This window comes from Antechinus flavipes, chromosome 1 (genome assembly GCF_016432865.1).
Source record: "Antechinus flavipes isolate AdamAnt ecotype Samford, QLD, Australia chromosome 1, AdamAnt_v2, whole genome shotgun sequence".
In the NCBI taxonomy this organism is placed as follows: Eukaryota; Metazoa; Chordata; class Mammalia; order Dasyuromorphia; family Dasyuridae; genus Antechinus; species Antechinus flavipes.
In genome coordinates, this window is record NC_067398.1 from 709,625,530 (window position 1) to 709,641,798 (window position 16,269).

The following is a 16,269-nucleotide window of genomic DNA, read 5'->3' on the forward strand; positions in this document are numbered from 1 at the left end:
CTGAGGCTGGGAGGGAGCCAGGGAAGGCAGGAAGGGAGACTTCCAGGCCTGGGGTCAGCCAGTGCAAATGCTCAGAGTGGGAGGGAAATGGCTCGTTGGATGAAGATCGGTGTTCCTTAATCTAAGGTGTGAAAAGACGAGAAAGTTAGGCCAGGGGGCAGCTAGGGGGCGCTATAGTGGATAGAGCACCAGCCCTGAAGTCAGGAGGCCCCGAGTTCAAATCTGCCCTCAAATACTTAACACTTGCTGGCTGTGTGACCCTGGGCAAGTTACTTAACCCCAGTTGCCTCAGCAAAAAAAAAAAAAAAGATAGGAAAGGTCAAACATCTGGGAGTCAGGAGGAAGGACCTGAGTTCAAAGTTTGACTCAGATATCTACTGGGAAAATCACTTTATCTAGTGTGCCTCGGTTTCCTCATCTGTAAAATGGGCAGGAGAAGGAAATGGGAAACCAACCACTCCATCATCTTTGTCAAGAAAACTCTCAATGGGTCAAGAAGAGTAAGACATGACTGAAAATGCCCTGAGCATCGAGATGGGCCAGGCACCGTGTGCAGAGTCTGAACGGACCAAACGTCCTCATGTTTACGGTCACGCGGGGTTCAGTCCCATCACCCACGGGGCTAAGCCTCCTCCACTCAATCCAATTCATCCAACGTTTATTAAGCGCCGGACCCGTTCCGGATACAGCGCCAGGTGACGAGACAAACGCAGACACAGATAAAAGGGCTCGCCGGCTTTTGGAGGGTGGGCGGAGAATTACATACAGACGTGATTTCTGGAGGGGAGCATCAGCAAACATGGCAACTGGGGTTAAGTGACTTGCCCAGGGTCACGCAGCCAGAGAGCGTTAAGTGTCTGAAGCTGGATTCGAACTCGGGTCCTCCTGACTCTAGGGCCGGTGCTCTAACCACTGCGCCCCCCAGCCGCCCCGGGATTTTATGATGTGGAGGAAGAGGGAATAAAGAGCCCCGAGTGAGCTGGTGTGTAACGAACCTGCGATAGAAGCCAAAGGCAGCTTTAAAGGCCAAAGGAGGATTCTGTGTTGGGCTCTAGAGGCAAGCAGGAGCCACCGCTGCTCCTGGAGGGAGGAGAGAGCCCTGGTTATTCCCGGGGGGGCTCACAGGGGAAAGGCTCCAGACTTAGGCTGCCAGAGTGAGCGGCTGCTGGTCGGTCTCCTTTGGACACGGCTCCCCCTGGTGTCCTGTGGAGGCAGAGCCTGAGCTCCAGGGACAGAACTGCTGACAGTTCTCTTGCGGTGCCACCTAGTGGTCACGGAGTGCTTACCTTGGCCTCCTGGAGTGCCTTCAGTTCAGCAATTACAGCAAAACCAAATATTTGGGATTCTCAGAGCCAGGAAGGTCCCAGTGCTTACAACCTCTGTGCCGATTGACAACTGGGGTTAAGTGACTGGCCCAGGGTCACACAGCCAGGAAGTGTTAAGTGCCTGAGGCCAGATTTGAACTCGGGGCCTCCTGACTCGGGGCTGGCAGCGCCCCCCAGCTGCCCGCAATCTCTGTGGCAATCCGACCTCCTAATGCCCCGCACAATTCTCTAAAACTAACTTCTCAGAAGAGATGCTGCCCAGCTTGGCGAAGGGACTTCCCTCACCTAGATGGTCCTTGTTTAAATGCAATATTAAAATAGTGATTTAATTTGATTTAATTAAAATAGAAAAACTCCGGGAGAAGGATTTCCCTGAACCCCTCTCTGGGAGCCCAAGGATCACCCAGCAGATGAACCAGAGGTCAGACTTGAGCCCTGGCTTTCCCGGCTCTGTTTGCTGCTCCAATAACTATGAAAGCTTCAGATCTAATGGGCCTGCTCCTGGCTCCCGGGTCACTCTCTGCCAGAGCCTTCCGTTCCCTCCCCGGAGCAGCCATCCGGCCTCTGCCTGGAGACCTCTGGGGAGGGGGAGTGCCCCCTGCCAGGGAGGCCTTTGGGGCAGTTCTCCTCGCTAGGAGGCGTTGCCCACCATGAGTCTCCCCGCCTCCACTGCCCCTAACGATGCCTTCTGGGCCCGAGAGGACTCTCCTCCCTAATTCCGCTAGCCGGCCTTCGGAGGCCCGAAACCCGAGGTCCTTCCCGGTCACAGGGCCCTCCCTGAGACGGCCCGTTCTGCTTCTGGAAACCCTCCTTATAGAAAGGTTGTTTTTTAAAATACTTTGAGCGCCGGCTTCTATAGGACTCCTTCAGGTTGGGACAGCGGGGGGATGCCCTGCCCAGGTTGGGGGTGCCCTCTGAACTTGGGGTCCTTTTCAGGGAGAGGGAGGGGAGGCAGCATCCTGTAGTAAGCAGGGCCCTGGGCTTGTAGTCAGGGAGACCTGTGTGCAAATCCTGACATAGACCGCGTGACCGTTGTCCTGACTTACTCCTGTGACTTCGGGAGTCGTGGAGTCCTGATTCCTCACTCCTTCTCATTGTGACATCCCAGCTGTGGCGAAGGCCTGTCCGTCTCGCCTTGGCAGCACCTCTCGTAGGCCCCTTCTCTCCTCTGACACCATCCCCACCTTGGTGCGGGCCCTCAGCTCCTGCCTGGATCTCGGCAGGAAGGGCCGGGCCATCTACGTGTCTCTCCCCACTCAGTCCATCCTCTCCAGCCACCGCTCAGGTCTGACCAGGTCACCCCCTGCTCAGCAGACTCCAGTGGCTCCCTGTGGCCTTCAGTTTGGCCTTCAGAGCCCTTCACGACCCAGCACCCCCCCATTCCCCCCCATACTCTTGCATCCAGTGGCCTCCTGGCTCGTCCATCTCTCATGTCCAGGCATTTTTTCTGCCTGTCCCCCAGGCCTGGGAGGCTCTGCTTCCTCTGCTCTAACCACTGCCCTTCCGGGCTGCCTTTAATTCCCAGGTAAAACCCCACCAAAGCCTTCCCCAATCCTTCTTAAATCCCGGGTCTTCTCTCTGTTGTTTCCTATTCATCCCGTATGGAGCTCCTTTTGTGTTTTTGTTTGCTTGTTTTCTCTCCCATTAGACCATCAGCCCCTTGAGAACAGGACCTGAATTTGCCTCTTTTTGTGTCCCCAGTGCTCAGCACATAACGGATGCTATAGGAACTCTAGCTGCTGTTATTATTATTATCATATTATTATATGTTATATATTATATTATATTATTATATATCATTATTAATGCTGATGGTGAGCGAGGGAGATTCGTGTGGCAGCTCCAAGGGGGACAGTTTGCTGAGGGAACATGGCCTGACCCCGACCTGAGTCCGGCCAGGTCTCAGCGGTCCCCTCGCTCTGTGCCGGGCGTCGTGCCCTTCCCAGCCAGGAGGAGTCAGGGTGAGACTTGGACCCGGGTCCCGAGGGAGACGCCCGGTGCTGGAAGACTTGAGAAAGCTGTCCGTGTCCAGCTCTCCCGTGGCGCTGGCCCATATAAGGAAGGAACCAGCAGGGAGTGGTGGAGGGTTTCTGGGGCCCAGAAGCCATAGGGCTCCTCCCCAGATCCAGGGTGACCGGCTGACAAGTCTGTGTGAAAATGTGAGGAGCCCCAGGCCTGATTTCCAGCTGTCAGGAGTGTCAGGGAGAGCCGCCGCTCCCTGCACTTGGGGCTCATCTGATAAGGGCCTTCTCCTTTGTGTGGGGCTGCCTGGCACAGGTAGGGCCCCTTCCTGAAGGGGCGGGCCCCATACTCCCGGGAGCACCTGGCAGGTAGGAAGGAGGAGGGGCTGCTCTCCCTGCCACTGGATCTCAGGGCCTGGAGGGTCTCCAAGGTCGCTGCCTGCTCAGAGATCCAGGCTTTCTATTCTAAGGCCCTTCTGGGCCCTTCCCTGCTAAAAGAATTGGCTTTATGGCCTTGACATTCCCTGTTCTAAGAACTCTCCCAGCTCTGACATTCCTTGTTCTAAGGCCCTTCTCAGCTCTGTTCTAAGAACTCTCCCAGCTCTTTCATTCCCTGTTCTAAGGCCCTTCTCAGCTCTGACCTTCCCTGTTCTAAGAACTCTCCCTCATTTCTGGCATTCCATGTTCTAAAGCCCTTCCCAGCTCTGACATTCCCTGTTCTAGCTCTGACGGTCTCTGTTCTAAAGAGATCCTAGGTTCAGGTTCTAACACTGCCCCCTTGGCACGTAGTATCCTATATAAGACAGGCTTGGAGGATGGCGGTGTCCTATTACTCTCCTTATATAGGAGAGAGATGAGGAGACCCGAGAGAAGGGGCTGGTTCTTTTCCTGCAGCCGCCCGCTCTCTGCGGGCAGGGGCTGTGACCCGGGCACCGGATACTTCCCAAGAACACGGCGCTCGTTCACGCGCTCGCCGAGGCGGGCCGGTGCTCGGTGTGGGAGCGACCGCTCGGGCGCATCGGCCAGAACTGGTGTGTAATACTCAGAGCTCTTCAAGGCAGGAAAGATGTTTCGTGACCAGGAAAAAGAAAAACAAAATTAACTTTGCTGCCAACCAACTCTTCTCCTTGTGGTCCCGCAGCTTTGCTCCCGAGTCTCCTTCTCCGGACAGCAATGTCGCTTCGGCCCGAAAACAGCCTCCGGGCAGCCGGCTTTCCTCCCTGTCGTCCCAGACGGAGCCCGCCTCCCCCGCCGACCCCGGGGACTCCTCCAGGGATCAGCGCAGCACCAGCTTGGACCGTTCCAGCACGGACTTGGATTCGACCGATGGGGCTGAAGGAGCACCCCCTTCAGATACGGCTCCTGAGGGGAAGGTGGATGACTTCTCCTTCCTCAATGTGAGTCCTTCTGGGAGGGGGGCTTACCCAGGAGCCTCTGTGCCCCTGGGAAGCAAGGGTTGGGTGGTCGGGGGGAAGCTCGCACAATGCCAGACTTACGGTGTTTGAACGGGGAGTGTCACAGCTGAAACAGGACCTAAGTCACAGCGTGTTTAAGTCTAGAACGCGTGCTATTAGACCTAGAACAGAGCACGGAAACCGTTTAACTGAGGCTCGTTGCTTTGCAGTTGAGAATAGGCACAAGAATAGGGGATCTAGCCTCAGGCTGATCCGAGTGTGACCATAAGCATGTAGGTCACCCTTTCTGTGTCTCAGTTTCCTCATTGGTAAAAAAGGTCTCGAAGGAGCCCCTGCCTCCCGGGATGGTTGGGAGGGTTAGCGGAGATGACTCGTGCTCCGTCCAGGGGGGAGAAGGCCGGCCTCGGGGGCCATGGGGGTGAGGTTCTGAAGTGTTTGCTGGGCTCTGACGGCGGCTCTCAGCCCCTCCCCTTCCCCTCCTCACTGCGCAGACTAACATGACTTTTCCCTGTCCATGTTCCCCCCAAAGCAAACCTCGGTCTTGGACTCCAGCGCCCTGAAGGCCCGCGCCCAGCTCAGCAAGAGGAATCGGCGCCGGGCGCCCGTCTCCCACTCCCTCAGGAGAAGCCGGGTCAGCGAGGCAGAGAACTCGTCCCCGTTGGTGGAGGAGACCGACAGCGCTTGGATGTTTAAGGACTCCACAGGTAGCCGCCCCTTCCCGAGTTCAAATCCCGCCTCCGACTCTCCTTAGTTATGTGATCCTGGGCAAGTCACTTCACGGCATTTGCCTCAGTTTCTCCTTGTGTAAAGAAGCTGGAGAAGGAAATGGCATCACTGGGGTCAGAAAGGATTGGCCATGACCCAAATGACGGAACAAGAATCAAAAAAATCAGAATAACAAAAGTACCTCCCTCTTGGAGGACCAAATGAAGTAATTATAAAGTTCTTAGCTCAGAATCTAGTGCATACAGTAAGTGCTCTATAAATGCATACAGCTATCATCATCATCTTCATCATTGTTATTTGAGCCCTTGAGGGTACGTACGGCAGGGCAGGGATTCTTTATTTGGTGGATGGATAAATCCCTCGGGGAAGAGCCTTGCCCAGCTTCTGTTGCCTCCTTCAGGGAGCCTTGCCCTCAGTAGAGATTTATTACTTGATTCTGTGGCTCATAGTGATTTCTCTGCCCTGTTTCCTCCAACAGAAGAGAAATCGGTCAAGAAGGAGGAGTCCGATGAAGAGGAGAAGCCACCCAAGTCAGAGAGGACCCCTGTTAACCAGCCCCAGCGGCTCCCCGTCTTCCCAGGCGTGGATCCTTCTGTGCTCAAGGTACGGCCGCCTGGCTTTCTCATTGGGGCCTAGATCTGCCGCTCTCGGCCGGCCGCCAGCCCAGGTCAGCAACTCTTCTTCCCTGGCCGTCTCTGGAAAGGGAGGAGGGGACTGTCCTCTGCAGGCTGCCTTCCGTCTCCATCGGCATCAAAGGAGGCCCTTTGGCCCAGGGGAGGGGGAGGTTCTGGGCTTGAAACCAGGATTCTGATGGGGTGACCCGGCTCCGTCTCCGTGAACCCCTTCTCTCATCTGTGAACCGCAGGGCTTGGACTCGGGAAGGGTCGGCTCAAACAAAGGGGCCCCAGGCTGACTTAGAAAGCCACACATTAACGTGGTAATGCCGAGAAACTGAGGCAAGATAGAGATTAGAGAGTTTGTAATAATTTATTTGAAAGGGAGAGAGTGTGCTGGGGGCCTGCTGCCCCGGGGCTGATGTCCAAAGCACCCAGCAGCCAACGTGAGTTCTCAATGACTTACGTGTACCCCTGGCTCAGCTACCGAGGTAAACCGAGGCAGGGGCGGAGCCAGAGCATAGAGAGCGGGAAGGGGACTGACCATCTGGTTCTGACCGGATGGGGGAGGCACCGGACGTTCTGATGATGTCTAAGATAGAAGGCCTTTCTCCTTATCTCGATCATATGATTAGGAGGGAGGGATGGTGTTACAGGATCGAACAGAACAATTAGGAACCGAGGCAGAACAATTTAGGGAAACTGGGTCAGGACAATAAAAGGGAACTGTGGCACAACCACGTTAGCTATGTTTATTTATTTTGTTACCTATTTCCCAATTGTGCAAAGGACCTCTAGTGTCCTTCGCAGGACTCTGTGACACCGTGTCCTCCGTGGGACTCGGGAGCTCTCCGGACCTCGGGCTTCCCATACCAGGGAGTATCTGAGGAACTCATGTATTCTGGTCACTGTTAGTGATAATTCAAATTACCGTAGTGCTTCGAAGGCTTACTGTTATTGTCAGTAGGAGGAGGAGGAGGAGTGGTAGTAGGGATGTGGTAATAGTGATGGCTGTAGTAGTAACAGCACTGATCATCATTACAGGAGCAGGAGTAATAGCTGGCATTGACATAGTGCTTGAAGATTATTTATTATCAGCAGTAGTAGTAGTTAATAGCTAATATTTGCATATCACTTAAAAGATTTATTATTATCAGTAGGAGTAAGAGTAGCTAGCATGAGAGTGCTTGAAGACTTAATCATTAGGAAGAGGAAGAATGATAGCTACCATTTACATGGTGCTTGAAGGTTTATTATTATCAGTAGTAGTAGAAGAAAAAGGAGAAGTACTAGTATTTCTGTAGTGCTTAAAAGTTTTTTTATTATTAATGATCAGTATTAATAGTACTGATAGTATTAGTAGAAGGAGAAGGAGAAGTAATAGTATACGTAGTGTTTGAAGGCTATTATTATTATTATTATTATTATTAGCAGCTATAGTAGTAATAGTAGTAGAAAGAGGAGTAATAGCTAATAGATAGAAGTTGAAGATTTATTACTATTATTATTATCATCATCATTAAGAGGAGGAGGAGTAATAGCATTTACATAGTGCTTGAAGGTTTATTATTATCAGCAATAGTAGTAGTAATAACTGGTATTGACATAGTACTTGAAGATTTTTTATCAGTAATAGTAATAGGAGGAAGAGAAGTAATAGCAAGCATATGTACTGCTTATTATTATTATTATTATCAGTAGAAGCAGCAACAGCAGCAGTAGTAGTAACAGTAATAGAAGAAGGAGTAATAGTATTTACATAGTAGTTGAAGGGTTTTTTTTTTTTTTAGCAGTAATAGTAGTAGCAGTAGTAATAGAAAGAAGAAGAGAAGTTATAGTTAGCATATGTAGTACTTGAAGGTTTATTATTATTATCAGTAGCAGCAGCAGCAGTAGTAGTCTAATAGTAGTAGAAGAAGGAGGAGTAATAGCTAGTATTTACATAGTACTTGAAGGTTTTTTTTTTTAAGCAGTAATAATAATAGTAGTAGTAGTAATAGAAGGAGAAGGAGTAATAGCTAGTTTTTACATAGTACTTGAAGGGTTTTCATCATCATCATTAGGAGGAAGAGGAGTAATAGCTGGCATTTACAGGGTACTCCAAAGGCTTGCAAAACAATTGACAAATATTATCTCATTTCCTCCTCATAACATCCTACTGAATTAGGTACGGTTCTTATCCCCATTTTACAGATGAGCAACCTGAGGCACTCGGAGGTAAAACATCTTGCCCAGGTCATACAGCTAGTTAAAACTGGCATCTGCCATACATATGATTCCGCTTGCCCAGCTCAGGAAATTCTCCCCAAACAAGTGGACGTCTCTATGGTACAAGAGCCGGTGCCGTGACAGGACCCGCTCACATCTTTATTTCCTCCTCCAGGCTCAGCTTCGGAAGCGGAACGAGATGGACAGCCCCGGGGAAGTCCAGGCTCCAGCCCAGCTGGCCAAGTCTCCCAAGTCGCCCTTCCAGCCTGGGGTCCTGGGCAGCCGCGTGCTGCCTTCCAGCGTGGAGAGGGAGGAGAGGTGAGAGGGCAGCCCTCGGAACCTGCTGGCTGGAGGGGAGGGGACCCCCCAGGCCGCCCCTTTTGCCTGGACCCGCAGAGAGGCTCTCTGTGTATTCCCTTACCTGCACGTCCCTTAAGTTCCATGAGGGCAGAAGCGATTTTGGTTTTGTGGCCGTCCCAGGCGTCTGGGTCAGTGTCAGGCACATAGTGGGAATGTTTGTGGGTGACGTTCACTGTCCAGGTCGCCCTGGGCTCCCCCTGACCTGATCTGCCTCTATTTCCCCATGTGTACAATGGGCGTGATAATAGCATCTCCTTCCCAGGGTTGGAGTATGGGTCACATATGGCAGCAGTGGTATAAAAACGCCGGCGATTATGCTCTATTGTTAAAAAGAAAGGGTTGGCCAATTAGACTCGAAATTCCAAATCCAATAATACTCTTACTTTGGACTGGTCTTCCCTTCCCAAATAATTTTTCCTGACCCTGCTGACTTTCTAGGCACGTTTGGGCCTGAAGGCTTCCCTTACCCGGCCTCCTAAGCTCTGAACTAAAATATTGCCTGTAATTTTTTCAAATAAAATGAACGTGAAACACATTTGATGATATTTACCTTGGAAAAAGTCAGTCCCGGGGCCTCAGTTTCCCTATCTGTGAAATGGGGAGATTGGCCTCCAGAGCTGCCTTCCGGCAGAGGCCCTCTGAACAATGGCTCTCCACTCTTCTCTGGTCCTAGGTCAGAAGAGACGTCTCCGCAATGGCTGAAAGACTTGAAATCCAAGAAGAGGCAGAGCCAGTATGAGAATCAAGCCTGAAAAGGTAGATGGCGGCACCCAGGGCAGGGAGATGCAATTCAGGGGCTGAGGTTTTGAAGGGCAGAACCGAGACTTGGGTGGTGAAAAGTCGGGAGAAATGCCTCAGTGAGGAAAGCCCGGAGGATTCTGGGAGGACTCCAGAGGAAAAAGCTTTGGGAAAGGTTAAGCCTTCTAGAAACGGGGTTAGTGCTCATTTTGTCCCAGAAAAGGGAACACTGAGGAATATATACATATTCTCACTTATATATACTATGAGCCATATTATATTAACTATGATGATTATCTAATACTATGTAGTTATATGTAACACATACGATATTATATCAGTGTTCTATTTAGTATATTGTATGTGCTATTTAATACACTGTCATATATAAAATGTAAATCTACAATATACATATTATTTATTATATATAATATACATATGATACACATAAGCAATAAACAGTATTGTCTATAGTATTTGATACTATGTATCTATAGCATACATAGTATCTATATCTGTAGTATGTATTAGATGTAGTATATACACTATATAATATGTATATATATTTATAGTATGTATAAACAATATACATATTATTTATTATTACATTATATATAATATACATATGATACACATAAGCAATAAACAATATTGTCTATAGTATTTGATACTATGTATCTATAGCATACATAGTATCTATATCCATAGTATGTATTAGATGTAGTATATACACATATATAGTATGTATAAACAATATATAGTATACGTTGTCTATGATATTACCATATAATTATATTTTAAAAATAATATATTGCATCTTATGACATTATACCAAATAAATACATTATATTATCATATAGATTACACGTTGCATGTAATACCCTGTATAATTAGCCAAGCACTTGTATATGTGTATCACACGTGATCCCGTGACTCCCGTTATATGTGGGATTCCATTCATTCATTTTGCTTAGACCCTCAGCCAGCCCCAGCAGTGTAGACACTTGTATAGACGCCCGTCATCAAAGGCCCTACAGGTGCTATTATCCACGAGGAAGCAGATTTCAGGCCTGACTTCAGAGCTAGACCAGGGCCAGTATCCGTTCCCTGGCTCACTGTACCCCTTCCCTCCTAGGTAAAAAAGAATGCTGAAGTCTCATTAACAGAAGCCTTAATTGTCCAAACCTGAAGACAAAAAGTCCTGCTGCTGTTTGCTTCCTGCCTGCGCGGTTAGGTGCCTGACGGGCCGCAAAAGCTGCTTAGTGTTCCGAGTCCCAGAAGGGAAGAAACTCTTGTTGGTTCCTAAAGGGAAGGAGAGTCACTTGGGAAGAGCTTGGAGCCAGAGCTGGTCCTTCCAAGAGCCTCCCCGGGCTGCCCTCCAGGACTGGGGAGCGCATTCTCTCTGTTCTCTTGTTCTTTTCAGCGAAATCCCTCATTTCCACCCATTTCAGATATCCTCAGCAGCCTCAGAGACAAATGCCCCCCTTGCGCATTTAGCGGGATGGAGTGTGAGGGGGCCGGCGTTGTCTCATCGGTCTCTGGACCTATCTGAATTGGGATCGTGCCCATTTCTCTCCTCACCGTGCCGTAATCCCTGCCGGAAAAAACAATCGAGTTTCCACAGGGTGCGAGAGGACCAACGGGCCTCCTGCCACGCCCGCGGCCCACAGGGTACACTGCTGATTCTGTAATATAGTGTTTTTTGATCAATACTCCCACTGGTTTCTTACCCTCAGAGATTTACAGGCCTGATTGTAAAACGCATCAATGAGTGGAGGGCGAGCGGAGCCGGATCAGCTGCTTCATTGAAATGCCATTTTCTGGTCACTGGAGCTTGGGGGAGGGGGACAAAGCAATAATTCCATTGATTCTCTTTCCCATCTGACGTGTAGGTAGACTTTTTATGTGAAAAGAAAAGGAAGACGTGGGATATATGGCCTCATGTCTTCAAACACCTCAGGTTATTCCCACCCAATTATTTTAGTCATTGTCTTTGTAAATAGCGTCTTTTCCTTCCTTCTCCCCGCTCTGATTTTGGTGGGTTAACCGATCTCCCAGGAGTCTCTAATGCTTCTCCAGAGAAAACGTGCTCCCGACCGGCACTGTAATCCCCCAGGCCCCAGGTAGGACGATCCTTGGCCGGCTGCGAGTCTCGCCCCCTTTCTGGAGCTGTTTCCACGGTCAGCATGTTTAGAGATTCCATAGTCAGTTGTATTTTCGGTTTCTTATCTATCCTTCCCATTTTTGGGTTGTTTCTGTTCTACCCTGTTTTTAAAAAAGTGCTCTTTTCAAAAAATAAACCCAAATGTAGACTGGAATGGGCTTCCTGAGATTCTCAACCTCTCCTGGGACTAGAGCCAAGAGAGGTATGGAGTGAATGGCCTAAGAAAATGTGGTTTCCCTTTGCCCACTACCTTTCTAAAGCAAGAGTACCCATGAACTGCCTTTCTCGCCGCTCTCTAGGAATCCGAGTCCCCCCAACACGTTGGCCTTTAGGAGATGGTCCCTTCCTGCCCTATGCCCAGAATCCCAGCTAACCAATGGGGACAACCCACACTCACACACAGCCATTAGTGGGCCATGAGCGGCCACGAACTTTGTGCCAACCCCATTTAAAAAAAACTGTAGAGAGGCAGATGCTGGCAGCTTGCACAATCACAGGCCGGAGTCCTCTGAGATGTAGATGGAGTGTAGGACACTTTTTGGCCCCTCCCTGGAAATGGAAGTGGACTCTTGACCTCCACATGGATAACTTGAACATACACATCTCTGCCTTGTCTGATGGGAGGAAGACATAAGGTGCCAGGAAGTCTGTATTTCTTCCGTCCCCTTGAGTTCACGGTCGTTGAACTCCCAGCAATGGATTCCTGGTGAAACCTTCCCTCCACCTTCCTCTCCCTTTTTCCAGTTAAACTTCAAACGCTGATACTCTAGGTTTTCAGGCAAGGACAGAATGTGGGATGAGATCCTTCTCTTTCACTCCTCTGCTGGACCCCATTAAGAGACACTGTTGACTTGTCTTCCTCTAAATCAATCGTTTCTGAACCTTACATTATGCATTTGCTTGATGGGGGCCATTGTTATTTTCTCACCTCTTATAGCACTTAAAAACCAACTGCTCCAATGGCCAATGGGTGGATATTCAATGGGACGACTCCTCAGGGACCTCACAGAGAGCCCAACTCTGAGGAGCCTATAACGCCTGTGAACAGGTAGCTCCCATGTTTAAGAAGTGGATACAGAGGAAAACAACTGTTTTGTGGGGACTCCTTCCTCCCACATGCCCCCTCCAGCTATGTGATCATTTTAAGTCTTAATTTCTTTCCTCATGCAGCAATGTGGAAATGGTCAACAGTGGAGGGCTTTTCCAATCAACAGTCTTATTAAACAGCTTCCCCATTAGTTCCTCGGAGGCCTCTCTCCCTTTATTAGCTGTTGTGTTTACATTTCCACATTGGGATGAAATCAAAGGGTACTTGGCTGTACCAAATCCACATCGGGATGTGGCCTTCTGTGTTGGGTCAGTGGGATGCTATCCACTGAACAGTATTTTAATTGGGAGTAAATAATGTCCCTCCCGGACCTGCAGAGGGAGATGGGTGGCCAGGAAGAAAAGCTCTAATTTCTTCTTGGGATCTAAATTCATGGCAACAGAACCGTCCTTTGGGACTTTACCTCGAAAGCCCCTCATTTTGAAAACTGGGTTTTCAGTCATTATTTCCCTAACACTGCTAAAATAAGCCCATAGTTCATGACTATGAGATGTGCCCTTCCGTTTTCTTTAATTTTTGGTTTTTGCTGATGCAACAATGATGATACTTAGAAATCCCTCATCAAAACTAACTTTTGCTTACGTCTCTGTCAAAATGGGCATTGGGGCTAGAGTGGAAGTTGTCTACATAATGTCCATAAAACCATAAAATCCACTGGTTTTATCTTTAGGCACTCTTTGGGAGTTCGGCCTGCTCGATTGCTTTGAAAAGATTTTGGTCATTTAAAAGGCACCTGTTCAGTGATTCTTCTAGGAACCCATGAGCCATATTGAAAATATGAAATCATTCCACCTACAAGCTTTTTCTTTCTCTCTATTCCATCTTTTGATAGCAGCCAACTTCTGGGAGCTATTGGTCTCAATGAGCAAGAGATTTTTGTCCTTTACCTTTGTCTGCCACCTGAATTCTGGGAAAATCCAGTGGGAATCTTTAACATTGCAATAATATGAATGTTGAAGTCCAATTGGGACTCTAGTGTTTCCTGAGGAATTCTGCCAAAATGGAAACCTCATGACACAGGCCTGGAATTTGGTTTATTTTGAGCCCAAGAGCCCAGATTGTCAATTGCCTGGTGAAGCAGCCATCAGCTTGGGGTGATTTCTAAACTACAAAGACCAATAATACCTGTTGGGTTTTTTTTTAATCACAAATTCCTTCATCCTTTATGTGGTTTTCATGAATATCCTCTGTCTGATGTTGAGAGAGAGAGAGCGATGAGATGGAGAAAGAAAAGAGAGAAAGAGAGCGAGCGAGCGAGAGTGCTATTGAACTCTTGAGATACCTAAACATGAACGGTTGAGCAAATGATTCCAAGAAGCCCTAGTAAGAAATTATCTGGAAGAAACCTCAGCCCTCCCAACTGTAGCTATTGATTGTCTTATCAACTGATGTTTTTAATTATAGCAGGGCTCTCTAGGACTCCAGGACTGGTGCATAATTACAAATATGCAGATGCTTAAGTGTGCAATAGATCACCCCAGAAACTCCCCGGTTGGGACCCAGGAAGAGGAGGAAAAATCTTGGTTAAATTTTGACCAAGGACTCCTCGGGCTAAGCCAGCCTCTTGGATTTGGGGAAATGAGTCCCTAGTGAAAGGAAAAACATGAGTAGAATGACCCTCTCCACCCCAAATGCTTACAGTACCAAGTCCAAGAGCAGGCTTTTAAAAACTTGCTTATTTTTCCCAATGTGTGATTTGGGGGAACAGGAGCAAGATGCACCAAATCCATCTCAACTATTTGAAGATCATCCTTTTAATTTACTTGGCCAAGCTTAAATGGGAGGGGAGGGTGGGGTAAAGAAGAGAAGTCACCCCAAAGTATCTCAATGTGCCTTTTTCTTCATAGTCCATTGCTAAAAATCCCCATGGTATGGCTGGACCATCATGTCAGGAGAACAGTGTCATAGAGGGACTATAAATGTATGGTCCAGGAGGGAACTAAGTGTATCTTTTTGGTGTTCTCGGAATGAAGACAGAAATGGACCCATGACCTCAACCATCTTTAGGTGGTGGGCATCTCTCCTTGAATGACTGGGAGCCACTGACTGGGTGTCCTGTACTAAGAACGTGAGGCCCAAGTCTGAATGGGACCAGTGCCCAAGGCAGGTGAACCCAGAACCTTCCAAGTGGTTTTAGGGGTGAGCCCATTAATAAGGGAGGAATCACTCCAAGAAGAATAGGCTGTGAACAAGTCCATTTTGGACCTAAGATGTTGATTTCTGAGCATGGCTCTGATGTTGTCCTATGAAACAGGAGATGAACGCCAGCGGGGAGCAATTCCAGTGCTGTTCTCGGGAAATGTAGTAGAGGAGACTTCTAGGATGTTAACGTTTAAAAGTAGAAAAAAGTCCAGGGCTCCCAAGAGATGCTCTCCCATTTCCCCTCTCTTTCCCACTTCCCAAAGCACTTGGGAGATCATTTCCAGAATGCACACTCCAAATTCCTGGAAATGGAAATTAACCCAGTTTCTTGTGAGGAGAGATGAGAGGAAGGAGGAGGGAGAGAGCAGTGGTCCCTGATTTCAGCAGGTCCCAGCTGTGTCCCAGCATATTAAATAGAGTGATTGTACAGAGAATCTGTTTTTGGTTTTTAATAATCTCATTCCAGATAGCCTTATAGTCCCTGTAAATACGGAGCATCCAAAATTAATATATTGTGTTATAGAAAATATTTTGTATCGCATTTGTTTCCTAAGTAATGTCACCCTCCTTGGTGTCATGTACTTGTGTGAATACGACACCCAAGAATGCTCTGTCAAGTTTTTAAAGAATATATATACATATATATATTATATTTTCTAATATTTCTGCTGTGATCATTCCTCAGATTTAGGCAGTAATGGCAGACGGAAATTGAGTTCTGCTGGAAAAAAGAAATTCTATCTTCTCCACACCCTTGCTTTTTATTGTTGCCTTGTGGGCAAACAGGCTAGTTCTGTGAACTCTGAACAAATTTAAGCCAGATCATGGGCACTTTAGACATCCTAGAAAGGACCCCCAGTCAGGTTTATAGAAAATACATCAGTATACAAAGGCCTATATTTTTAATGTCAGATGGAAAGAGTGTATCTTTACCTTGGGATGCTAGCAATTTTTACCAAGAGTTCCTTTCTCCTATAAAGTATCAGATGTAAAGAAGTCCTTTTATATTTTATCACTGAAGAGTTTCCTATTCGTAGAAAAAAAAAAGCGGTTTTGAAAATGTGATCCAGGACTGTAATAAAGAGATGACTTAGAAAAATGATGGTCTCATCCTGTGGGTCTTTGCATGTATAAAAATGTTGCATTTGAATTATGAACCTAGAAAATAAAGCTTTGAAGCCAGTTGTATTTAATGAATCGGTGTATGTTATTGTCAAGTAGCCGTCTACAAAATAAATGGTTTTCCACAAGATAAAGGGGTTCTCATCCCCCATCCCTGGTCAGCTGCGTGACCCCGATCAAGTCATTTTACCATGATTGTCTTTATTTTCCTCCTATGTAAAATGAGTTGAAAAAGGAAACAAACCACTCCAGTATCTTTGCCAAGAAAACCCCAAATGGGGTCACAGAGAATCTGATGTGAAATGACTTAGAGGGGCCTGGAATCAAAAAGATCTAGATTAGGATCTGGGCTCTTGCACTTATTAGAGGTGGATAGAGTACTGGAA

At 47.9% G+C, this 16,269-nt stretch overlaps 1 protein-coding gene across 1 annotated transcript in view; it reads left to right on the plus strand.

Annotated features, from left to right (window-relative positions):
• KIAA1671 (KIAA1671 ortholog) overlaps window positions 1–15,949 on the plus strand; it is a 210,837-nt gene extending 194,888 nt beyond the window's left edge. The window contains 6 exon segments of the mRNA XM_051973010.1: window positions 4,428–4,683; window positions 5,231–5,405; window positions 5,906–6,030; window positions 8,425–8,567; window positions 9,283–9,365; window positions 10,483–15,949. Coding sequence (XP_051828970.1) covers window positions 4,428–4,683; window positions 5,231–5,405; window positions 5,906–6,030; window positions 8,425–8,567; window positions 9,283–9,361 — 778 coding nt within the window. The 3' untranslated portion in view covers window positions 9,362–9,365; window positions 10,483–15,949.
• Window positions 15,950–16,269: the final 320 nt, after the last annotated feature.